Source organism: Leptonotus elevatus, chromosome 2, assembly GCF_054856555.1.
Source record: "Leptonotus elevatus isolate MCC_2025b chromosome 2, RoL_Lele_1.0, whole genome shotgun sequence".
NCBI lineage: Eukaryota > Metazoa > Chordata > Actinopteri > Syngnathiformes > Syngnathidae > Leptonotus > Leptonotus elevatus.
In genome coordinates, this window is record NC_141240.1 from 16010247 (window position 1) to 16036858 (window position 26612).

The 26612-nt window shown below is 40.0% G+C and overlaps 1 protein-coding gene across 2 annotated transcripts in view; it reads left to right on the plus strand.

The window, feature by feature from the left end:
* The first annotated feature begins 254 nt into the window (after positions 1-254).
* The window catches only part of mgll (monoglyceride lipase), a 40113-nt gene continuing 13755 nt past the window's right edge, over positions 255-26612 (plus strand). The window contains exons 1-4 of one of the 2 annotated variants that reach the window (XM_086069927.1): positions 255-422; positions 5344-5482; positions 20667-20773; positions 23492-23628. In XM_086069927.1, coding sequence (XP_085926053.1) covers positions 5355-5482; positions 20667-20773; positions 23492-23628 — 372 coding nt within the window. In that variant the 5' untranslated portion in view covers positions 255-422; positions 5344-5354. Of the gene's footprint in view, positions 423-5131; positions 5483-20666; positions 20774-23491; positions 23629-26612 lie in introns of those variants that run through there. The other variant, XM_086069926.1, reaches the window with a different exon arrangement.

The following is a 26612-nucleotide window of genomic DNA, read 5'->3' on the forward strand; positions in this document are numbered from 1 at the left end:
AATGTAGCTACTTATAATGTATAAGTAGCTACATTATATTTTTATTAAGGTGTTTATATTTTTCAACTCTGTATAGCCTTAAACTTCATTTAGCTTCAAGGTAATTAAAAAACAACACCAACCTGAAACTAAAAGTTCCAAGGTACTTTTTTCTCTCTCCAAAATGTCCCACTTGAGCGTCAAAACGTGCGTGTGACTGTGGGTTGCGTGTGCGCGCACCTGCGTTCGTGCGTGGAGTATGCATGCGTGTGCGCGTGCGTGCGAGTACTTTTGGTTGCTGCCTAGGTTGTCTCCGGCTTCACTGTGCCCCTGGTGAGTGCAGAGAGAGGAGCGTTGTGAAGCAGCGGGGCAAAAAAAGGCGGACCGGGGCGATCAACGTTCCAAAAATAAGCTTCCACTTCACCGCAGACGTTCCGGAGCAGGTCGGTTCTGTTTTCCGTCATGTCCATGTCTTCATACAACTTGGTTCCTCGTACTTGGGAGTGCTATGAGCTTATTGTGGGCTCTTTTTGTTTGTTCCTTTCACGTGTACAATACAAGGATACAAGTTCTTGTATCTTTCCTCATTCATGATGAAAGATGATGATGTCATAAAGGCTAAAAAAAAAAAAAAAAACAGTCAAACGTCACCGTGCACTTGTTGTGCCGCAATTGTTGTGTGCGCGCATCCTCGCGTTGTAGATTCAAGCAGTCTGCCATGTCTTGCACGACGTGTGGAGGTACGTAAATGTTTGCATGAATGACAACAAACAAACGTGCATGCAACGTGCACCATTCCGTTTTGATAATTTTTTTTCTGCAGCGTACATCATGATGTTAACGGTAATAGCTACATTTTGATTTTCATGTACCGTATGCATGGGGTGGGGGGGGGGGGGGGATTAGTTAACGTCATTCCAATGAAGACGCATTTTGCTGATTGTTGCTGCACACTCATAGTTCAGGTATGAATGAGTATGGGAAACCTTTACTCCGGCTTGCATATAGTGCATCGCCACTGAAGATGAAATCCGATCATGTTCTGGGTAGGAATAGCTTTACACGCGCTGAGCTATTTTTAACCACCACGCTGGCCGTCTCATTGTTGTGTATAGCAGTGTAATTTAGCCCTATTGAGGTATCCCCTGCATGTGAATGGCGCTGCAGTGTAAATAACAAAAATAGTAAACAGCTCTGGTTGTCAGAATGTTACCTGAATGAATCTGGCAACATTTGCATGTCTTATATTTGGTAGTATTATAGTATTTGGTCATGTTTGCAATAGTTCCTGCATTTACTGTTATTATCTAAACAATTACAGACACTCTCAAATAGTGCTGGTATCAAATGCAAGGGTTGCGGCCCAACTCCCGTCCCCTATGTCATTTTATGTGCACCGGAAAAAAAAAACTTTGGATTTACTTAATTCAAGCATGTACATCGGTCGCACATAATTAATATGTGTTAAATTCACATATATCATTTGATTATTTTGAGGAGACAAATTTGATAATTACATCACTTTACCACATTTTTGTAATTTTCTTCAGTGCATGGCCCAAGAAAGCTTGGAAGGATTTGTCCTAATGTGTTTCATTAAAAGTCACATTGAAAGGGACAAAAAATGAATAATGAATAATGAAAATGAAATACTCTTATAAATATACTTCAAAATCTAGGCCTATGTATGTTTGATTTTAGATGAGCACGATAAGCACTATAAAGTTATTGATTAGTAAAATAATGATGCGTTTATCTCTGGTGTCTCAAATGATGGCGTAGGCTACTTCTGGTTTGGGCGCGCAGAACTCCTGTTACATTTTTTAAAATTGTGACATACACAGTAGGTCTTTGTGTAAAAGGGTAAGTGTGTAGAGATTTGGGATTTTTCTATGTTCATTCATTTCAACCATTGAATGAAATATGGTTTATAACATCACCGTAATTAAAATAAATTTTTATATATATATATATATATATATATATATATATATATATATATATATATAATCATTTAGGTCTAGTAATCACTAAATAATATTACACTGGTCGCGCGTCAGAAGTTTGGCATGTTTCACCGCCATCTTTCTGCTAAGGATACCCGAAGGAGAAAAACTTGGCGAACGCTTAAATGTAGGCTTGTGAGGTGTGGTCTCTTTGAGTGTGCGTGCTTCAATATGCACACAATTCAAACTTACGTAGTTGCATTCTATTAGTTCACCACTAGATGGCCAACATTTCTACACACTTGCTTTAATTCCACCGCTCCTAGCTAATAACATTTAAAAGAAGATACCGTTAAAGCCAATGTCATTTGCTTTTGGCCCCGAGTGGTTCTTGTATTGGACCCGACCACGCCATATCCAATGTGGACACCGCATCTACTTGGTTGCTGGCATGGCAATGTGGCAGCCATATTGGATGTGGATCAACCTGGCTCTCCTACAGTGTATCTAGTTTTGTCTTCCTCTTTAACTCAGTGAAGTCACTTGGAAATGTTTTGTGAGCAGAGTGTGGAGCCTGGGCCACTTGGATGGTGGACTTAAAGACTTAATCATACATTTCTCCACAAAATTACATAATAATGGAAAAATCTGTAATTAAAATAAGAATGCCATCATAAATAACTAAGTAAATGTTATCTTCTAATTAAAATATATACCAGTAATAGCTCCCTAGACATAAAGCATACAGGAGATGCAAGTCTCTTATTGGGATCATTTGGGACAAAAATTGGCATCAGAGACATGCTTTTGGCAGAACGTCAAATTTGTTTTCTCATTTGAAATGGCACCATGCCAACATTATTATAACTGCATGCAGGGGGGGATTTAAGAAATTTGGGGCCCTGGGCAAAGGCATGGGGCCCTTTCGAATGAGAAGACTGATACATATATTTTAAATAGATATGTTCAATACCTCTTTTTTTTTCCAGACCAATACCAATACTTAACTGTTGAGTAGTCACAGATACTGATACCAGGCACGATACCACTAGTACATAAAAATTCCCTCCCCCCAAAAAGACAGATCATTTTAAAGGCAAACCTATAAATCCCAATATAGTACTTTTCCTTAAAATTGCATGACATCATTTTGTAACTCTCACTGCACATCCCTGTTTCATTTTGAAACAAGCACGCACAACACAGTATAAGGCTTCTTATTTAGTGGTATACTCAAGTGCTAATGTAGAAATGTGAGGACTTTTGTGTGCTCCGCTGTATATCTGAGGCAAATACTGCACTCTCAACCCCACTATTGTGCAGTGCACAGCATAAATAAGTACACCCCCTATGATAAATAACACTTTTAAACAATGTCAATTAACACACAAACAATTTCCAAAATGATGACAAGACAAAATGTATATAACATCTGTTTGACTTATAACATGAAAGTAAGGTTAATAATATGAATTAGAGAACAAAATGTTCAGCTTTACTTAAATAAGGGTGTTGCAAAAATGCGCACACCCCACAAAGCCCAAATTTTAGACTATAAAAGTGTCTACAGGTGAGTCTCATTATTCATTACACAGTTATCAAGCAGTTCGTTGATTATAAATGGGTGTTACTTGAAGAAACACTTTTCGATTTGTTTTTTGTATTCATTGAGATATTGCTTAAAATGTTACTTTTTGCTTTCCTCATTCTTTTCGGCCCCACTCGGATAACTTTGTTTACATTTTTGTACGCTTTTTCTCAGTCTCGCTAACTGCACATGCACACTTAGCGCAGTAAGGTGGACTGATCCATTAGTGGAAACTGAGGGGGACAAGAAAAATACGATACAAGAAGCCTTCTGCTGGCATTTTAGCGAAATGATTTGGATCAAAAACATAATTAATGCGTGTAAATAAGTAAAAACTATATTGGCTATTAGTGTATGAGGAATTTTATGGGGCCGTACTGCATGTAACAAGTTAAAACAGCTCACAAAAAGTCGCTTGGTACAAATGCAACTTAAGTGGCATTTAAATCGCCTCTCTTGGCCTCTCCGGATGAAGTCAAAGCAATAACAAATGCCATTGCTGTTTTTTTTTTTATATAACACAGTAAATCACATGGTTCAGACTGTTACTGTTGCACTTGTCTGCATCCTTCACTTCCTCAAAAGAAGGCAAACTAATGATGTTGCACTTCCTTAAAACAAAACGTTTTAAGCTGTTAATATATCATTTTATAATTCACTTTATTTTCATTTTGTCAAATCAAACATAATCACTGGCTTACAAAAAAATAGACCAACAATGAGGGCAGTCATAATAATGATGTAACCCTTGATTAAAACAGGTTTGGCACATTATGTAAAATGAAAATAAAAACGTAATGGAATTATTTGCAAATCTTTATCAAGATAGAGATGCATATACAAGGTGGCCTAAAAAGTAAGGAGGGGGAATTCATTTATATTTATTTACTTAAATACAGTTAAATCGTAAATGCTTAAAATGTTTTCAACATGCAAGGTTGCTAAAAAGTTTCCAGAACACGACAAGTTCCATCTGCGCCAATTTCATTAAAAGCTGAAATGAAGTCACGGGATAGGGTTCCAAAATAGGGTGTTGTGGGATGTTTCTTGTTTCAGTGTTTCAAGACTAGACAAGGATTAGGGTTTTAAAAAATAGGGTTCTACACCAGGGGTTTCAATGTGAGTTAAGGTTTAGTGTTTCAAAACATGATCTCAAGCAGTCGTTGCACTTGAAATCAGAGTTAAGATGTCACATTAAGGTTTTTAGGGCCTGCAGCATTATGGTTTCAAATCCAGGTGTGGTTTCTTGCCGCCTTCGTCCTTCCATCTTTCTGTCCTTCCTTCATCCTCTCTTCCTCATTACCTTCCACTTCCATCTTTCCTTCCTTTCTTTGTACTTCACTTCACCTTGCTTCTTTTTATACATTTTTACTTTCTTGCATCCTTCCATTCTTCTTTCCTTTCATTCTTCTTTCCATTCTTTCTTTGTCCTTCTTCCTTATATTAAGTTAAAGATTGATAAATATATGCCATTATTTATTTATACATAACATATAACGCATATTACTTTTTATGAAGTCGTGTGTGGCCCTTGCATGTGGTGCAGACCAGGATGGAAAATAATGCACATCTTCTGTCTTCTGACGTAATTCAAACCGCGACTGCGCGCTCGCGCGCGCGCGTGTGGGATTAGATCAGGGCGAGCGCCGAGCTTCCATTTCAAGTGAACACAACAAGCCTTTTTATTCGGGCCTGCCAGCGAAGACGTAAACAGACATCCGCGTGCAATGAACGCCGTGACAGCCGCAACCTGTCTGCTCGCGGCCGGCCTCGGTTGCTTCCTGTACGGCCGCGATGTCTTACTGTGGCCGCTCCGTGTGTGTCTGCCAGAGCCATCCTCCATGCCCGAGAAGGGGGCTGCTCCCAGGCTTAGTCCGCAGGGAGTTCCGTACACCGACCTGGAGCACATCGTCAACGCCGATGGACTGCACCTGTTCTGCCGCTACTGGGAGCCAGTCGGCCCGCCAAGGTCAGTTGGTGGCGGGGTGGGGAGGGGGGCGTGGAGTGGAGTGGAGACACTCGGCTGCCGCTATTCGTATAAAAGCAACCCGTTGTGTCCCTTTAACGCTTTTAATTTTATGTTACCAGCCAGTAGAGAGACTCTTTTAGACATACTGTATTTTTTTCTTTATTTAGTTAATTGTCTTCCCCTGAATGTTGAGGTAGCTGGCCTGTGTTTCATAGTAATGTAACCATTACATTTAATAATGTTACACGTGCAGATATGTTAATATATTATTGATTAGGGACTACTTTAATTTTTATTTTATTTATTTTTTAGCAATAAAGTCATTAAAAAATATAGTGTATAATCATAGTAACATATCACTATTTAATCCACCTACCACAAAAAAACAGACAATTGTGCATTTTATTTTCTACATTTTTAAAGTCTATCATTTTGATATGCACTTCTGAAATGTGCTTAAATTACCTTTGAGTATATGATATAATTAACAATCGATAGTCATTTATGTGAAAATGAATGATGACGATTGATTGATTGCTGAATGATTTCTCACAATAATTATCAATAATTAAACAAGGTAGGCAGACCCATCCCAAGGGTAAACTATACATGCTCAACACCCACACTGGCATTGATTTAAAAAAATATACTTGAAGTGATTTTGTTTGATTAATTGGGTGTCTTTTTTGGGTGGCATCGTGAAATGTGCCATGTCTGTAAATTATGTACACTGCAGTATTTGTAAATATCAAGAACCAAGGACATTTTAGTAGATTGGCACATGGCACAGTCTAAAACTCAACATACACGTAAAAAAACGAACCGTTTACATTGCTTAATATGAAGGAAAATTTCAATCACCAAAATGTGCATCTGTGCCCAAAATTGTTAGTAAACCCTCTGTTAAGGAAATAAAATCCCCCAATAGTCACTGAAATCACTTAAAAAAAACTAAAACAATTAAAATAAAATAAAATAACAAATATTGAAAATTAAAATAAAAAAATTAAAACTAATGAAACAGGCATGGACAAAAATGATGATACCATAACAACGTTTTGTTGCACAATCTTTTGAGGCAATCACTGTAATCACACGATTTCTGTAATTATCAATGAGACTTGTGCACCTAGAGCGTCTTCCCTTGATGGTATGTTTCAGCTCCTTCCACAGATGTTCAATGGGATTTAAGTCTGGGCTCAGAAGGCCACTTCTGAATGAGCCAATACGTTTCTCTCAGCCATTCTTGGGTGTTTGCGGCTGTGTGTTTTGGATCGTTATCCTATAGGAAAACACGTGACCTACGGCTAAGACCATGTTTTCTGACACTAAGCAGCAAATTCCTCTCTAGAATGCCTTGAGATTTGAATTGTAACTTGCACAAATTCAAGAAACCCATGCCAGATGTAGCAAAGCAGCCCCAAAATATAACCGAGCCGCCTCCATGTTCCACAGTAGGGACAGTGCTCTTTTCTTGATATGCTTCATTTTTGCGTTTATGACCAGAAATGTTGTACCAAAAAGCTCCAGTTTTGTCTCATCTGTCCAAAGGACATTCTGCCAGAAGCTTTGTGGCTTGTCAATAATCAATGGTGTCCTCCTTTGTCGTCTCCCATGAAGTCCATATTGGCTCAAACAACGATGAATGGTGCAATCTGACGCTGATACTTTGGCCTTGGAGTTCACCTTGATCTGGACTGTTTGGATACCTTTGGAACTAGCCGTCTGTCTCTTCAGTTTATCATCAATGTCCCTCTTGCGTTTACGTTCAGGAAGGTTGGCTGCAATCCCGTAGATCTTGCACTTCTGAATAATGTGTGCCACTGTTGTCACAGTAACGTCAAGCTGCTTGGAGATGGTCTTATAGCCTTTACCTTTAACATGCTTGTCTATAAATTTCTTCCTAATCTCCTGAGACAAATCTCATTCGTCTTCAGTGAGGTACCAAAAAAGCCCAGTGACTATTTGTCACTTTTTAAATAGATAGACTGACTGATTATGATTTTGAAGACACCTGTGATGCTATTTAAAGAACACACTTCTTTAAACATGTCTCTCTGGTCAAATTATTTCCAATTTTGTATCGAGGTCATTTTTGTCCAGGCCTGTTTCATTAGTTTGGTGGGTTAAAAAAAAAATACTTTCTGTTAAACGTCAATTCAGGAGTAATGGCTGATTTTGATTGTTTAATTGTTCATATTAATTGATCAATTAATTAATTAATTAATTTTGTGTGTGTTTATTTATTGTTACTTTTGTAATTTTCAAGTGATTTAAGTGACCATTGTGGGGTTTCTTTTAGTAAGAGAGGGGTCTGTCTGTCTGTCTGTCTGTCTATTTGATCTAATCTGTGCTTTTGTCTGTCCGACCCACTTGACATTCTGATTGAGCAAAACAGTATAGACTTAATTGTCTGACCAAAGCTCATTAAAATGAAAATTATGCTAATCTTATGGCTACTCTGAGAACCCTTGCTGGATAGTGACCCCATTAAGACACAAAGAGGGCTAACCTCGGCTAACACTGACCGAACGTTATGGACGCTATGCAAAAATTGGACCATTTGACGACAGTGAATGGATACCTTGTTTATACATTAATACCAATTCTAATAGTTTGATGTTTCTCATTTCTGTAGCTAATAGTGTTGTTTCTAATGTTCTTCTTCTAATTTCTGTAGCTTAATGTGATGCAGTTGGCCATTTTGCACATGCTTCCTTCATGCATATGTGGCTGTGGCAGAAAAAGAAACACAGATGTCACACATAAACTCTGTGTCAACATGTAATTGCATGCAGCGTGGCGACACAGAAGATGTGACAGAATGTGCAAGCCCACAAAACATCTGGAGTCAAGACAGAACCTTTTCGCAGATGTTACACCTCACCGCCTCAGCACAGTAGTGACTCATTAGCTTAACTGATGTCTGAATAATTAGTTTACTGCAAACACTGTAAACCGTGGACATAGACTCAATCCATACCAGCGTTGCTTGAATTTTATCAATTGGCATATTAGTTGACATTGGATTCTTACGCTTTAAAAATAACAATGCCTTTTTCACCTAACGTCCCATGTTTATTCTCTTTGGCACATTCCAATCAAACAATTCTATGTTGAGCTACTTGTCAAAAAAGACAAAAAAAGAAACATTCAGACATAGACTTAATTCTTGCTGAACTTATTAACTGGCGCCGATGTCACGCTTGAAAGCAAACGCCATAATATTGTGCGTCTCAGAATTAAATTGTTCGATTTAAGAGGGTCCGCCTTTTTTGTGTATGTCAATAGAATTTTTTTTTACTACATTTATCACATTACTGGCAAGTGTCATTGAATTATATTGTTTTACATCAGTATCCTTAGGGACGTTGACTATCAAATGCCATTTTTTTGTGACATTTTTTATCGTCCTCACAATAATATCGTCATATCGGCCAGCACGAATAGGAAGTATAAAAATAGTTCCTGCATAACCCTTTGTGTGGAAAATATAGCTCAAGCTTTGGAACCTTTATATAAGGACCTTCTCACAAAAGGCCAAACACTTAAGTGATCTGCAAAATTCATTAAGATTAAGATTCATTGATTGTCACATCCACCTAAATCCAACTCAAATTGACATCGCAATGCAATAAAAAAAAAAAATATTTTTTAAACAGCTTCATTTCGGTCAATCAGGCTTTATTTTATACACTGTATCAAATTTCTGCAAAATCTACAGTTAAAAAATTACAGCATTTTCTTGTTTTTTAATTTTACAGTATTTAACTGTATAAAGCAATGCATCATGGGAAAACAAAGTGCATTATGGGTAAAAACAAAGTACAGTCATTTGCTGTATAATTAGTGGTTACAGCAACTATGTTTTGGCATGTATATATGTGGATTACAGGCAAATACTGTAAAGATTGTTGGATTTTGGCGGATATCTCTATAAGAGAGCAAATAGCGGTATATTGTCACCGGAGCAAGGACAAGAGTAATATGAAGGGCAGTCTGCATCGTCTTCACATCGCATTTCTCCGATAAACAGGCAACATTACAGCTAACATTCATTTATACACTCGGCTGCAGAACGAGGATTGATTTTACACCAAGGGTGGCATGGTGGCTAAGTGGTTAGCACTACCGCCTCACAGTGCTACGGGGCGTGAGATCGAGTCCGGGCTTCGGCCTTCCTGAATGAGGTTTGCATGTTCTCCCCGTGCCTGTGTGGGTTTTCTCTGGGTGCTCTGGTCTCCTCCCACATTTCAAAGACATGCATGGTCGGTTAATTGGATGCTCTAAATTGTCCCTAGGTGTGGATGGTTATTCGTCTCTGTGATTGGTCGGCAGGCCGTTCAGGGTGTACCCCGCCAGCTGGGATAGGCTCCAGCGACCCTTTTGAAGAATAAGCGGTTAAGAAAACGGATGGATGGATTTTCCAACGACATGCTGTATTATGTATTTACAGGAGTTTACTGGCAACTTAATTTGCCTGTAAATTATATAGAATACAAGAAACGGTTTTAAACTAGATAGATTACAGTGAATTGCTGTAAAAGAAAATACAGTAAGTAACTGTAATTAATATACAGTAAATACTTGTAAAAAATAAATACATTAATGTACTCAGATTTTACAAGAATTAGCTGGCAACTTTTTTGCTAGTTATTTCCTGTAAATTTTACGGTCAATTCGGTACAGTGTATGCATGTATTTCAGAAATTAGTCTTCCGACCAAACGACCAAGGTTCGAGTCCCATTACTATTTTTTCACTATTTAACATGGCTGATAGAACATGGCCGATAGAGGTCGCTAAACTACAAGACGTAACACTTGGTCGTATTTTGGTGTACGTTAAAACGACCAATTCGGTTGTTTTATGTTGGAGGACTTGTTGAAAAAAAGTATACATCACAATTAAAGGGGAAGTCAATTAAAAACAAATGTATTACAGGAATATGTTTTTTGCAGCCCCACTATTCTAAACACAGTATTCTGATTAATACAGTGTTTGTGGAATATGAATCAAGCGGCAAAACCTACCCGTTTTTATCCGCCTCGGGGGACAGCATGTTTTTTTCACAGAGCTTGCTGTTGACTGAAAATGACATCATAGTGCCTAGGGACATGACTTTGGTCATGTGACGTTCACAAGCGGAGTCCTTAGGCACTGTGATGTCATTTTCTGTAGCGAGCTCCCTGATTTCAGTGTAAATGAGGGATGCCTCTACGATTAGCCGGGAAAAGGCTATGTCGCGCCCTATTCTACCTGCGCATAGTCTACGAAAATACCGAAAGAAAGAAAACTCCACCCACGCGCACAGACTACGCTTTACGCTAGACCTGCGCTGGGAATGAAGCTGGGCCTGTAATGGAAATGGATACAGATGTTCTTTTACAATACAAATACAACTTGAGTCATTAGTCATAAAAGCAACTTCAATTGTAACAATGCTGCCCCGTGTCCCAGCCCTCATTTTGTCTTCGTCTGGGCCATTTTATTATTATCACCAGCACTAAAGTTGTAAAGGGATGTGCTGTAAGTGGTAATTGGGCTTAATTTTAGATCGCCGCCATCTGCTGTTAAATCAGTTCCAAACTGTAAGGGAATGCTACCAGAATGGTAATCAATTGCTCTTCCTAACAGTACAATGTTCCTGAATTCCATCCGCAGTACCGGCTTCATTTCAGAACACAAGTTTAATGAATGAAATGCATATGCATATACAAAGTACATAAATGACAAGCACGTGTCAATATATGCCAGGCAGACCATTGATACATAAAAGGGGGGAAAGGGAGGGTAGTTAAAAAAAATAACGCACACACATTTTGTTATGTAGCAGTGCAAACAAAGGTGCATTAGGTCTCCAGTGTTTACAAAACACTACAGACACTTATTTTCATGCTTTATGGTTATGTACTCCGGTTATGTGTTTCTGGACTTAAGTCTTAGAAAAACTTTCCGCTGTCTTGGACTGTAGGATACCGTTCTCTCCAAACTTGTGTTTGCTAGGTGACTTAACAACAATTGACTTACCACATAAACAATTTCAATCTATACTTGTAGCCCTTACTATCGCAAAAAAAACAATTCTTGTTAACTGGAAAAATAAACAAACTTTGAATATCGACCAATGGTCTAACCTCCTCATAAATCATATTTTAATGGAAAAAATATCTGCCTCAAATAAAAACCAAATGTCAAAATTTAAAGAAACATGGTCTACGTATATAGAATTTTTTAACCTAAACTTGGATTTTAATTCTGCCTGTTAGCGAGAGCCACAGCAGCGTTATAACTTGCATTGATGTTTCTGTATTAGGCAATTTGTAACTAATGGTTGTGTTTCTATAGTCAGGAACCCGGCTGCTGCCAGCGGGATCGAGCGGATTCACCTCCGATGGGCACCAGGGGTTGATATTCGGATTCACGGCATGCCAGTGGGTTAATTCTGTGGGTGCTGTCCCCCCTGGCGGGGAGTGGGCGGGTCTGCCCCTCTGTTGGCTGCTGGGTGGCGGCTGCGTCTTGGCCGTTCCCTGGGTCTCTTGGGGGGTGCTGCGTTGCGGGGCTTTCCCTGGTGTCGGGGGCGGCGCCGTTCCGGCGCGGTCCGTCGCTCTGGGCCCGGCGACGCGGTTCGGGGCCTGTGGGCCGCCGGGGTGCCCGGTGGTTCCCTCTCCCCTCCCCCTTCCTCCCCCTTGCTGCCTCTCCCTCCTCGCCTCTCCCCGCCCGTCCTCCGCCTCCCTGTCCCCTCTCCCTCGTCGCCCTTCCTCCTCCTCTCCCCCTCTCCTTGCGTCCCTGCCGCTGCCCCCTGCCCTTCTTGTCGTCCCCTTCCCTCCTCCCTTCCCCTTCCCCGGTACGCCTTCCTTCCCCTACCCTGGGCCGGGGGCTCCATCCATGGCCCGGGTCTCGGTGCTATGGGGGCCGGTGGGGTGCCTGGTGGGCCTGCAGTGCCCCGTCCTGCTGCGTTGGGCCGGGGGCGCGGGCCGTGTTGGGGCGGGGGGCGCTCCTGCTCCTGGGTTTGCTCTCCGGCCGGTGGCCCTGGCGGGGCCCGGGGGTCGTCCTTTGGCGCTGCCGCGGCCTGGGGGGCCCTGAGGTGTTGCGCTTGCTCTGTTCCGGCGGGGGTCGACGGCTCCCCTCTTTGGTGGAGATTTTCATGCATGCCAGATCCACCACACCAGCATCTACCGAAACTCAGACACAATCTGTTTCCTCCTCAGGTTATTGAATCGGTGGAGGCTGGTGTCTGCGGATCTCACGCGGCTTCGTCTGTCCTTCCTTCCTTTTCTCGGTCTCTCCTTTGGTCTCTTGAGGCCTCCCTGATTTTATGTTTTTTGGATTTGTTGGGGTCTGGATGTTTCTTGGGCTGGGGAGGAGTTCTGGTGGGGGGTGTCTGGTCGGTGCTGGATTTCACCTTCCTTGGTTTTCTTCGGTCCCCTCGGGTCTCCTGGTGTTCGATTTAGGTGAACGGTATGAGATTTTTTTCTAATAGGTTTTCTGGTGAGCTAACAAATACACGCACGCACGCACGCACGCACGCACGCACATACACATACTCACCCACACACACAAAAAAAAAAATATATATATGTGTATATATATGTATATATATATATATATATATATATATATATATATATATATATGTGTATATATATATATATATATGTATATTAAATTAAAAAAAAAAAAAAAAAAAAAAAGAGCAATGATGATGACATTTCCGAATGAACAATACTGAGCTCTTAAAGAAAAAGAAGAAGAAAAAAAAAAAGTGCATTAGGTCAAACATTGACATCATGTATGTCCTTGGCATGTCACTGGTCCTCAAGGATAGTTTTGACAAACAACAAAGGGTAGGAGGAGGTACGTACACTTAGTTTAAAACAAAGCAGGTCTCATGTATCATATTTCAGTTTTCATCTCCTTTTTTTAGGTCATTTGCCTCAGCCAAGTCTTTTACAAATGATATGAATTAGGGGTGTGAGAAAAAATCGATTTGGCAATATAATATATAATATAATTCTTGAATCGATTCAATATGCGGCCGAATCGATTTTTAAACATACAATTTTATGGGAATATTCAACAAAACGTCTTACTTAGGTTTTGATTAGTATTTTCTAAATTTGAGTAAAAAAAAATCGCAATAATCAATTTATAGATTCGTATTGGGATTAAACGAATCGAATTGAATCGTAATACGAATCAAATTGCCAGGTACTAGGCAATTCACACCCCTAATACGAATTAGATTTGTCGTTCATTATGAGTAAAATGTAAATCTCAAATGGATGTTACGACTTCCATATTATTTATAAAAAGCTCTAGATGAACCAGATTTTCTTTCTTGAGCCACATGATAAGCACGAGACCACTCACTTTGTTGGATTTCTCTCTCTCTCTCTCTCTCTCTCTCTCTCTCTCTCTCTCTCTCTCTCTCTCTCTCTCTCTCTCTCTCTATATATATATATATATATATAGGTATATATATATATAGGTATATATATATATATATATAGGTATATATATATGTATATATATATAGGTATATATATATATATATTAGTATATATATGTATATATATAGGTATATATATATAGGTCAATCAGTCAATGTAGGTTTTTCTATATATATATATATATATATATATATATATATATAGAAAAACCTACATTGACTGGGTGAATGAGATAGGGTCAAAGGTCAGCTGCTTCTCAAAGGCCCCTTTCACTAGAACTAGGAAGTGGGTGAAAGGTTTTCAGCTAGAGGGGAGGGGTCTCAACAATGATTGACAGTTCCTCAAGCTGATGTCCAACTGAGGCTTTGAACCCACACGGAGTGCCGTCAACAAGTCGTACGTGCTCGCCGGAGTTATGCCGCTTCAGCTGCTTCGTAACCGACACGCATGCTGTGTGGGTCACCGCATATACACATTTGTAAACTGATGGCGTCTAGCTTGACTTCCTTCCCAGTTTTGAGTTTGTGTTCCCTGCTGTTAGTGTTACACTTTGAGACTGGATACACAAGCACAATAATAAAAGAGACCTGGATTGACTCGTGTGACTATTGCAGGAAGCGGATACAAGATAAAAACGTTACAACTGCATCCCTTTTGCTGCTTTTATGTCTGCCTTTAGCTCTCTGAGGCACAGGAAAAATCTGATATTTGGGGAAAATTATCATATGGGGTGGTATTATACAAGTCTGAATTTGTTTTAGCGACACCTTCACATACAATGCATTAGGGGTGTGAATTGCCTAGTACCTGGTGATTCGATTCGTATCACGATTCATAGGTCACGATTCGATTCAATACCGATTAATCCCGATACAAATCTCTAAATTGATTATTGCGATTTTCTTTTTTTACTCAAATTTAGAAAATACTAATCAGTAAACTTGTACACTGTAAGATTTGTATGAAAATGTATTAATTTATCTGAAAATTCTGGCTTATAACTGAGCCCACTGTATTTAACAAACAGGTTGCAGTCTGTTTCATGTTTGAACAGCACTGAAATCAAATGTTAAGGCTTCATGTTCCATTAATAATAACATTCTTCCATGCTTAATGTGTGAATCCTAACCCCAAGTAAGATGTTTTGTTGAATATTCCCATAAAAAAATTATGTTTAAAAATTGATTCTGCCGCATATCGAATCGATTCGAGAATTGCGCGCTGTAATATCGCGATATGTTGCCGAATGGATTTTTTCTAACACCCCTGCAATGCATTTATAACATTGGCCCGGTGTGGTAAAAACGCTGAAGACTGAATATGGTATGAACATTAACTATATTTGCATAGCAAAATGCTTTACAGTGGCAGAATAACAACAACAAAAAACTTGGTGAGTAAAAAATTGGAAAACAATAAATTACAATAGTAGGAACAAAATTACAATAACAACAACTTTTGATCCCCTTGCATCAAGCTATAATACCAATAACGCTACACTGACAATCCTAACTGAGAAGGCCATGCCTGAATGTCACTTCTTCGTGTGGTAGTCCAAGATTTTTTTTTGTCTTTTGTAAAGCACAAAAGTACTTCACATTTGTGTGTAGCACAGTCTGCATGTTACCTGAGACCTGAGCAACTGTGATGTCATTTTCACTGGACAGCAAGTGGCAAAATGGCTGCCTTCTGATATTGATCAAAACTTCTGGATTTAGCTGCTTAACTCATATTCCAAAAATGCAATATTAACCAGAATACCGTATCTAGACTACCGTAGACTAGTGGGGCTGCATAGAACATATTGTCAAGAAAAAATTTGGGTGGGGTTGACTTCCCCTTTAAGGAAATCAGTTCTGTTGTGCACAATTATCAACACAAAACCACCCCAAAATCAAAGGAGGACAGAGTTAATGGCAGCTGGAGAGATTGGAGTGTATTGTCATAATTGCTGCAGCTGCGCGTGTGTCTAAGAGAAATTGAAAATATGAGTGAAAATGAATTCTACACTAACATGAACAATATAAGAAGTATACCAAAATGTTAAACAATTAGCCAATCAACTGCAACTTTTTGTACGGTACCGTCTCGTCCACCCTGTCCAACATACATACATACACACACACAAATAGTTACAAGACAACTAAAAGGTTTCCAAAATTTCAAAAAGGTAAATTCCTCCTTTCATCCTCTCTAGCCAGAATTATTTTGAGGGTATGTTGACATGCTACATGACATCATTCATCTAATTAGCCTCAAATCGCATTTGAAGCCAAACTAATGTGTTTAAATGTCATGAGAAGATGTTTGGTGCAACACAGAGCCTTGTGTTCTTCCATCTTGGTGGTCATAATCTGGTTTATCAGATCTCAGTGGCATTCGTCTCTATGGGTTCATGGTAGGGCTGTGCAATTAATCGAAATTCAATTACAATTTCGATTACAAAATTGGTATAATCGTACAAAAGCGATTATTAATACTAGGGCTAAAACAAGTCCTCGTCAATTCTGCCTCGGATACCCGCTGAGATAGTCGTAGTCAAGCTAACGGCATTATGCATGACAGTACACGCGGCTAATGCTGAGAGAAACCCAATTTCAAAATAAATCTTACCAAGTAGTATACGTAGATCAATGCATTGTAACGCTTTTCATTTGAAGTTGTTTCCGGAAGTGTGTCGTTGCGGTATAAGGGCTGACAACGTGCTCATCTGTTCAGAGTTTGTGAACAACGGCAATATAAATGCCCCAAATTGTTGCGACAGACGTCAGTAACACAACGTAGTCCCGAAGTCACGTTCAAGCTCCAGTTAAGAGCGCCAAGACACATTGTATTGTACGGCGCTTGTTGCCAGCAATTAGCGGCGACTGCTTGCTAACAGCGAGCTGCCATCACCAAGCAGCAAGCTAGCCGCGCTAGCTAGCAGCGGTAGAGTGCTCCAGCCGTCTGATTACTTTTCAAAGGCGTAAATACTACAGCCCGTAGACAGCTGGGGTAGGCTTCAGCGCGCCCGCGACCCTCGTGAGGATTAGCGGTTGAGAAAATGGATTGATGGACTGCGCATACTTTGATGCTGACAGCCTGACTAATTTGCCGTTCCTACTGATCACTTATTAACAAACCAGGCTTACTTAAATGTGCTATTCACAAAATCGCTATTGTGGGTCTGACGTCACTTTAGGTCCATTGACCAAAATCTATGGGGAGAGATTTGTCTAAAATCTCACTGTTTTAGTGGAATTTTTTTTGCTGACAAGCACAGTTAAAAAAAAGAAAAAAGTTGATTATCTAAAAATAAAAGCCAGTTGGTTTCTAATTATTACATGCAAATGTGTTTTTTGTCTTCTGTATTTATAATTGTTCTTTAACCAAGTATATACAGGTATATTTTTATTTCTATCCAAATACCCGATTATTCGCTAGAATTTTCAGTAGGATGTCCGACTACCAAAATATTCGATAGCTGCAGCCCTAATAATATTAATTTTGAGTTGTTTTGAGGCACGCCCACACGAGTTCTTTCACCACACACCCCTGTCAAAACTAGCTTGCACCCCAAAAGCCATACTGCACACGCTGCACCCCAGCTTCAAATTTTTGCTGACGTAATAAATATATATTATTATAAATAATTTTTGGTCCAAAAGGAACTTGTCTTAATATTTTCAAATGTTCTTGTTTTGAACAAAAATAAAATAAAAATCGTTTTGAGTAATCGTGATTTCGATTATTACCAAAATAATCGTGATTATTAAATTGTTTTCCATAATCGACAAGCCCTAGTCCATGGTAATGACAATACGGAATGACAATAGATTTCTCCTCACATTTCCTTTCATTCAAAGTGTGATTTATCATGTGGGTGCCTTTGAATTGTTGAATAATATTCTCGTTTAGACCACATTTTCTGCTCGGTTCATCACTGTTAGTGAGATCTCAAAATCAACTTCGGGTAGCTAGGCAGCAGCACATGAAAGGGATTAGGCTACAGTCTGTGCTTGTTTGGAGTAGCTTTGCATAGGAGGGAGGACACCGGGTAAGCTCTCTCTCTCTCTCTCTCTCTCTCTCTCTCTCTCTTTCCCTCTCTCTCTCTCTTTCTTTCTCTTTCTCTCTCCCTTGTGTTTTAACAAGGCCTTTTATAGGCTTCGGCTCTGTCTGGACAAATTAAACATTGTGGGAGACCTCAGACCAGTGAAGCTCCATCCGCTATGAAAGACAGCAATGGAGGCATATCTAGGCTGGTCTTCATATTCCATCCAGTGCAGTCACTCACGCATGCGGGAGGAGAACATGGCGACTGAGCGATATGATAAGATAAACTTAGTTGTTTCAGAAGGAGTTACTTGTGTGCGGTGGCAACCCCAAATAATTTCCAAGCTAGGAACGTGTACTTAAGTCTTGCTAAGTTTCTATTAAATTAGTCACTAAAACGAGACTTTGATTTGGTGTTCCCACATGTAAACACTTCCGTCCCATCTTCTCACGGCTGGCGCCGAGTCACGTGACTGAATCCCGCCCGCTGATTTGCAGAATGAAGAAGTATTCACGTCCTCCTCTGCCCGTCTATGCACGCTGATTCGACAAATGAGAACTTTCATCACTTCCTCCTATTTTGCAGCCAATCAATTGAGCCCCCCCCCCCCCCATTTAGAGATAGTATTAAAACTAAAATTGGACATCGTGAAAGCCAAGTTGACGATAATATCGATGACGATGATTATCGCCCACCCTTAGTGATCATCACGTTAACTGCAGATAAGTCCAACATGGAAAAACAGTGCAAGTGTTGTAGACTGTACTGTTCACTGTATAACCATCTTTACAGTAAAACCAGATTAGCTCCATTAATCTCCAACTGACCCTCAGTTTGTGAGTTTGAATCAATTATGCCTAAACAAAGGCTGCTATTCACTCATACACGCAAATGCACATGCTTGTGCCGAAAGGAGCAGTGGAAAGAGGCAAGAAAGAAGAGCAGTGAGTGAAGTCAGAATGATTTGTTAACAAGGCTTGATGATAAGCAGCCAGCAACCACTTATTGGTGTCTCTGAATGCATCTCAGCTAATCATTCCTGATTGACACTCCACATGGCTTCTCGAACACTTCTTGTTTTTGTTTTTGAGTGAATCACAGTTTATCACACACTGGCAGGAGAGACTTCACAAAAACGATACCATATTCTATTACAGTAAATAATAATAATAATAGCTTGCTAGTTGCCATTTCCATCGAAGGGGAATAATGCAAGATGATGGGACTCTCGGGAGGATAAAAGCAGTTCAGATAATGGATGGTTAGATGGATATGAAATGCTTCCTTTTGGTGGCAGCGTCAAGGCATTCCTTTTGAGACTTTTTCAACCATCTGAATTGGAAAAGGCAAACTGTCTGCTATCCCTCAATGGCTTTGGCGACGGTAAACCATCTGAATTGGTGGAAAGGGTGTTGCTGGCTGTGCTGGACTCGGCTGATCCCTCCCACATATTCCTGTGGCAGCTTCCAGTGCTGGTGTGCACCACACTAGCCATTTCCCCACTCTCCTTCTTTATAGACTACCGTGCGCTAACTGAAGTGGCCTCCCTCCGTCCGTTCTAGTTTAGTTTGCCGTCCGTTCTGGTTTAGTTTAGTTTGCCACCCCCTATACCTCTTTTGTGTGTTTTTGTTTTGTCCAACTGTCTTTTGTGAAATGCACCGTTCGCCATAGTTCCTTTCCTGTTTGTTTCATTATCCACAATTAATTAGAGTGTTCGTCATAACAACTATCGGTTATATTCTACAGTCAATATTTCCTTGGGTGTTACTTTGACAGTGGGGACTTGGGGAGCATTGACTCCATTTTGTTTAGTTTCTGTGTTCGGAGGTATAGTGTTCCGTCATGTGTTGCCCCATGCATGTGTTGTCCCACTTCATGTCCACCCGTTTTGTTCAGTGTGCCCCCTTTTCCACCACTTCCCTCCTCCATGTGTGCTACCCGCTCCCTAACATCACTTGCGTGCCACCCGGCACGTCACAGTAGGACCAAATACACTCCGTTTTAGAGTAGGCTAATATTTACACTAGGAAGAGAGCAAAATAAAGTATTGAAAAAAATAAAAATCACTAATGGGTTGAGGAACAAACTGACGACCTTCAGCTTGGGAGACTGCCACACTACCACCTGAGCTATGCCCCTCCTACTGTTTGCTTATCTCCAAGACCAAAAACATTGGATTCCAGCTGACACAAGCGATGTATTAACACACAGCAGGCTCTGCGTGGCTCAGGGAGTAGATCTCCCAAGCTGAAGTCGTGAGTTCGTTCCTCAACCCTTGTGTGACTTTTATTTTTATTAAATTTTTTCAATTCTTTATTTTACTCTTTCAAGTGTAAATATGACTCTAAAACTGAGCATTCCTCATGGATGTGAAATGAGCTGAATCTAGTTTGAGGTTCCTCTACCTTCCGACTGTATGTACTGCTTATACTCATTGTGGTCATGGGTGAGTTGGAGGCTAAACCAGCTGAATTTGGCCTGAAGAAGGTGGTACACCCTGGACTGGTCACCAGCCAATCACAGGGCACATTTTTGACAAACAAACTTTCACACTCACATAAACACCTATTGCCAAGGTCATCTTCGTTCCATCTAATATGCATGTTATTAGAGCGTGGAAAGAAGCCGATAGACCTGGATCAAGACAGACAACAAGGAAACTCTCTTTTATGTTTATCATTTGACATTTTTCTTCCCAGGGCGCTGGTGTTTATTGCCCATGGGGCCGGGGAGCATTGTGGTCCATACGATGAGATTGCACAGAGACTGAAGGAGCTGTCCCTGCTGGTCTTCTCACAGGACCACGGTGAGCCACCACTCACAGCGCTGCTCTGTTCATTCTCGCATATATTTACACCTACTGTAATGCTCACTTCACACATGCCGGGACATGTGCAGACATTCCGAGAAAAAAAAGCTCCTCCCTATCTGCAGGACTGATGTTTTTTTCCTCTATCCCTGTTCTTTGCCACACATGTTGTAGAAATCTTTGTAGTTTTTTTTCTTAATACTGCTGATCACTAAGTAACATTGAAAACCTAACCTCATTGCATTTTGAAGGACAAGCCCAACAATAAAATGCTCTTTCACTAGATAGCTTCCACCGCCTGTTGCCATTCATACAACAGAATAATAGATCTGCCCCCAGATTTCACACTGAGTATATAAATTGTGATTAGATCAACATCACTTCGCTATAAATGTTTTGGGTGACATTTTTGTTTGGTGATGTGCTGTGAGCTTTTTTTACGGTTGTATATGTACCTTAGCTTAATGAGAGAAGCTGATGAATCATCTATATTGTCATGTGAAATGTACTTGCATATTCACAAGTTTTTTCCTCTGCTTTTACCCGTCACAGTGAGCCCTGCTACACAAACAGTTAGTGGCAGTGAGTGATTTAATGGCCGAGGAGCAGTTCAGGACATTGGTATCATGCTCGAGATACCACAACCTGTCTGGGTGGATGCTAAGTGTAGATAGCAGAGGATGGCCCACCATGCTTTTGATGTGCCATTCTGATAAAGGTTGTGAAACACTGGCTTGAGGTGATGGAATATTTTCACTAGCCTGATGAATGTCACCCTTTGCTGTTATCCTTACAAAGTAGCTTAGTGCTCTTTATAATTATGCTAGCATGCTAGCATGCTTAAATGCTACGACATTATCTCAGTGTCTGGGAACATTCATTTGCATGTTCTTAGAATCATATTAAATAATATCACGTAGATTCCATCATTATTTTCACCAATAAATAATGGTGCTTGGATAGAAAAATAAAAATTACAGTGAATAGGTAAAGTGAAACTGGAGTTTATATAATGGGGGGGAGGGGCTAGAGAGCTCTGTATTGTTTTCTATTACGATGATGTTGTACTTTGCTTGGATGCTTTGATCGCTTTGCCGAAGTTAGGATAACTGGAGCAATTAGAAATGTAACATGTCAAATTTAGTATTAGTAACTTTAATTGTAGCAGACAGCGAGTATACTTTGAAGAGTTTGACGCTGTCCTCACCCTTAACGCGTAACTGTTGCGTTCATGGAGTCTATTGTTTGCATAGTAGCTTGTTAACATTTTAGCACTTTTGCACATAGCTCTAAGTGTCTGGTATAGAAACATTGTGCCATTTTAACATAAACCTTAAACATTTTAGCAGTGTGTGTTGTTTGTCTAGATGCTGTAAATTATGATCAGAAATGACACAGGCTGTGTACACATCAACAGTTTGCCCTAGGGCCTCACAGTCACGTCAGACTTTTAATTTTAATATACTGGAGTAAAGTGGAGCAATTCTCTGTTTCTCATATGCACACACATGATAGTAAGTACAAAAAAGGACACTTATTTACTAGCAAACTGGAGGCTATGCCCATCTATTTAAACAGCAGACAGTATCACTTATACCTCCAAACATGCAGTAGCCCACATTGGTTGTTAAATAAGCTCCAAACTGAACCGCTCCCTAAAACAAAACGTTTTTTTTTTTTTATGAAATATGCAAAAAGAACATAGCTTCCATTCATCTTAGTGAGTGTTGAAAGAATCCATATCCAGCAATTTATTCATTCACACACCTTAAAACTGCACAAGGTGAAGAAGGTCTCACATGCACGTGATGTGAATGCTTAGGGGGCATCATTGGTGTTACTGGATCAATGGTTGCCAGGGCAACCATTAGCACCTCCCAGCTTCTGCATGTACTTCTGCTTCCTGTGCATATGATCATGTATGTTTCCATGAAGTATCGTAAACCCCACTAAATCGCAGGCTGAGTTGTCCATATCAGTTAAACGCCTCTATTCAAATTATGTTTACAAGCACCAAAGCTAACGAGAAGGTGAGAGAAAGCCTTTTGAGGGAATTTATTCCGTCAGAGACATGGACACAACTGAATGGTGTCCAGAAAAAAATGATGAGAAAGGATGGAGAGCCACCTTTCAGTGAATGACCAATAGCATAAATATTTGCAAAAAATATATATAAAAAAATATACTCATTATTCTCATCAAAAGGCATTTAATGAAGGCTTCCCTGCTAAGAAATGCCATACAAAAGTAAAGTAAATTCTCCTGTCAATGTATTAGGAAATATAGTATTTTCCTTCTCCACCTATGTTGCCATTTCCTTTATTTTAAACTTGATATGCTTTTAAATTTAGCATATCTATTATAAACCTCTGCCCTGCAATTGGCCAGTAAGCAGTCCGAGGTGTCCCCACCTCTTGAACAAAACTCAGCTGGGATAGTCTCCAGCTCCACCTGCGACCCTAATGAAGATAAGTGGTGTAGAAAATGGATGGATTATGAACCTCACACTTTGCTGTGCACAGTGTTTTTGTATGGGGGAGAGGATTGTGGCGTTGCCTTGGTCAAGACCATCTTGACAGTTACAGGACTCAAAACTGTGAAACCAGTCACCCCTCTAACCCACCTGATTCCAAAATTCAAGTTACAACCATCCCTTGTTTAATACCTGTTTCATAGCTTATCACTATTTCTGATTTGGTTGTTTTACCTCCACAGTTGGCCACGGTCAGAGTGAAGGAGACAGGATGAACATAAAGGACTTTCAGATATACATACGAGACACGTTGCAGCACATCGACCTGATGAAGTCTCGCCATCCCGGCCTACCTGTCTTCATCGTGGGCCATTCAATGGTAGGAGGCATGCAAACAATATTAGAACAATTGTGAAATAGGAAAAACAGGTGGTTGAGTCTCGTCCGCTTTTAAGTGAAAACTGCTTTTAGTTTGTCTTTTATGTTACAGTATAATTGGCTTTAGTCAGTTCTGTGGGTTTTTTCATTGTTTATTGTACTCAATGAGAAAAATCAGGTGTTTGCTGTAGCTATGAACAACTCTGCAGAATGCAACAAGTCCACATGGAGCAATATGTAAATACTTGCTTGGTTAATAACTGACTCAACTCTCAACATTCTTGTGCACAAGTCTTAACAATAGTCATCTTCAGGAATTTTCGTTGTTGTTGTCCAGGCTCTCATCAGTAATTAGTTAATAATAACTCAAGCTCATTGGTACACCAAGTGAGTTTTTATACAGATGTTGATTTACTTCCCTTTTATCCTGTTGAAAGCGCACTGACCCGGGTGTTTAGCAAAGTCCTGTCAATTTCATAGTTGTGTTTTTACAGGCCTCATTTTACAGCTTCCCAGTGTTGTGACTCTGTATCCTGTTGCTATTAGATTTGGTTGCTGCTGGTTTGTTTGTATGGATTTCTTTTCATCAGTGGCCAGGATGACGCACAAGGGAGGATAAAACGAACAGCCACCTGTGGATTTGACAGAATGTTTGCGGAGATGCTGCTGATAAAAGGGCATTCTTTAGAGATCACATGGCGTCACCACATCTGACGCTTTTTTTTGTTGCAGCGTGCTCTGGTTCCGCCTCAAAGTGCTGGTATTTAAATCAGTACTGGTTACATTTTACAGTACATATTAATAAGTGGAAATGATTTAATTGTGCTATGAACAGAACTACTGCTCGTATTATTCCTGACGTCAATAACAGTGATACATGTAATAGCATTGTTACCCATAGCTTTTAATTTTCAAACAACCAGTCCAAGAAGGGGGGGGAGTACAAGTCAAAAGGAGTGTGATAGGAGAGGCATATGTTGGGATAGCGAAGGGAAAATTGAGGACAAGACAAAAATATTTAAAGTTACGAAACAGGAAGTTTTAATAACTAAACAACATTGTAACATTATTTGTCGTCTGATCAAAAAAGAAAATTAAAGTGAATCCTCACACACAAAATATATTTGTTGAGCCTAGCAGAGCATCTGTGTTCTCACTAAATCCTCCACCCTAATTCTGCTTTTTTACACGTGATCGCAACAATCAACATTTTAGTAATTATGTGTTCACTCTTGACTTTGCCTCTGGAGGCACCTGAAAGTAAAATGAACCAAAGTAAGTTGTGATGCTTGCGAGTTGCGGGACGATTTCTCAAACGTTTGTGTTGATTTGTATGTAAGCAGACCTGTGAGTGTCTTTTGAAAGTGAGATTTTCTGGTGGGAACTACTTAGTGGCTCTTTTCAGCAAGTAAGACTGTCACTGGCCAAACTCTGTTGAATATTCACACAAGTGACAAAGAGTGCTCACATAAACAAAGTTGGAGCCAATTAGTCTCCAGAAGAGCAGGATGGATTCACAGGCACACAATCATTACTCTTGTGTATACAACCCCCTTCAAAGGTATTGGAACAGAAAGGTCAATTCCTTTGTTTTGTTGTCTACTGAAGACATTTGGGTTTCTGATCAAAAGATGAATATGAGACAAAAGTTCAGACATGCAGCTTTTATTTCATGTATTTACATCTAGATGTGCCAAACAACTCAGGACAGAGCACCTTTTGTTTGAAGCTATCCACTTTTCAAGTAAGCAAAAGTATAGGAACATCCATCCATCCATTATCTGAACCGCTTATCCTCACAAGAGCTGGTCGCCTGCCAGCATACATTATTAAATTACCTTAAACTAAATAACATTTCATATTTGGTAGCATAACCCTTACTTGTAACTTCATCAAGCCTGTGACCCATTGACTTCACCGAACTGTTGTATTCTTCATTGGAAATGCATTTCCAAGCCTTTACTGAAGCCTCTTTCAATTCTTGTTTGTTGCTGGGGGCTTCTCCCTTCATTCTCCAATTCAGGAGGTAAAATGCAGGCTTTTCCTCCTTTGGGATCTTAAGTAGATCATGTCTTTCTACATACTTTGGCTTTCTGTCACTTTGGTAGAGGTTAATCTTGGTGTCATCAGTGCATAGAACATTGACTACGTTCACATGCAGTCAATATTCGGGTTAAGGTCAGAATCCCGGTTTCGAGGTAACACGTTTACATGCGTGGCGGAAAGAGTTACTCCCGTTTACATGCTCGTTCGTGCTCGATTGGAATAACCCGTTCGGACCCTGACGCGTTGACGACGTAATTACGTAAATAACGGAATTCCCGCTTTTAACTTACTATACATTCAATAAAAGACATATTTATGTCACGCTAAATAAAGTAGCTTCAGAAGTGTGGTTCTTGTTTGTTGACATCGTCTTGAGTATTTCCGCTAAGTTATACACTAGAAGCACGGACTTATATACTTGTATTTACTGTATGTGTATATAGGCACAAACTGTGACGTTTTCGCCGTAGAGACAGCAAATAATGTGAAAATGCAGTGGAGAAATCAATGTACGCATTCAAGGGGAGGCTCCTTCAGCAAGTAGGACAGCGCTGTGCATACAAGTCGTGATTACATAAACCAAGATTCCTTGCGAATCAAATAAGCGAAGAAGAAAAGAAGACGATCGATTGAGATATTCCGAATGCGTTTATATGAGCAAGAATTCCGGTTATGAAAGGAGTAACCCAGGGCTCTTTGAGTTTTTAAAAACCCGAATAAGAGCATATTTGGGTTTTAAAAGGGTTATTGACTGCATGTAAACATAGTCATTGTTCCAAAACGTATGCGGCTCATCTCTGTTCTTCTTTGCAAAATCCAATCTGGCGGCCTGCTGATTCTTTTTGCTGATGAGTGGTTTGCAAGTTTGAGTCTTCTTCGAGCAGTGATTGTGATACTTTCACCCCTGCCCTGTGTATGTTGGCATTGATGACTGTTGTC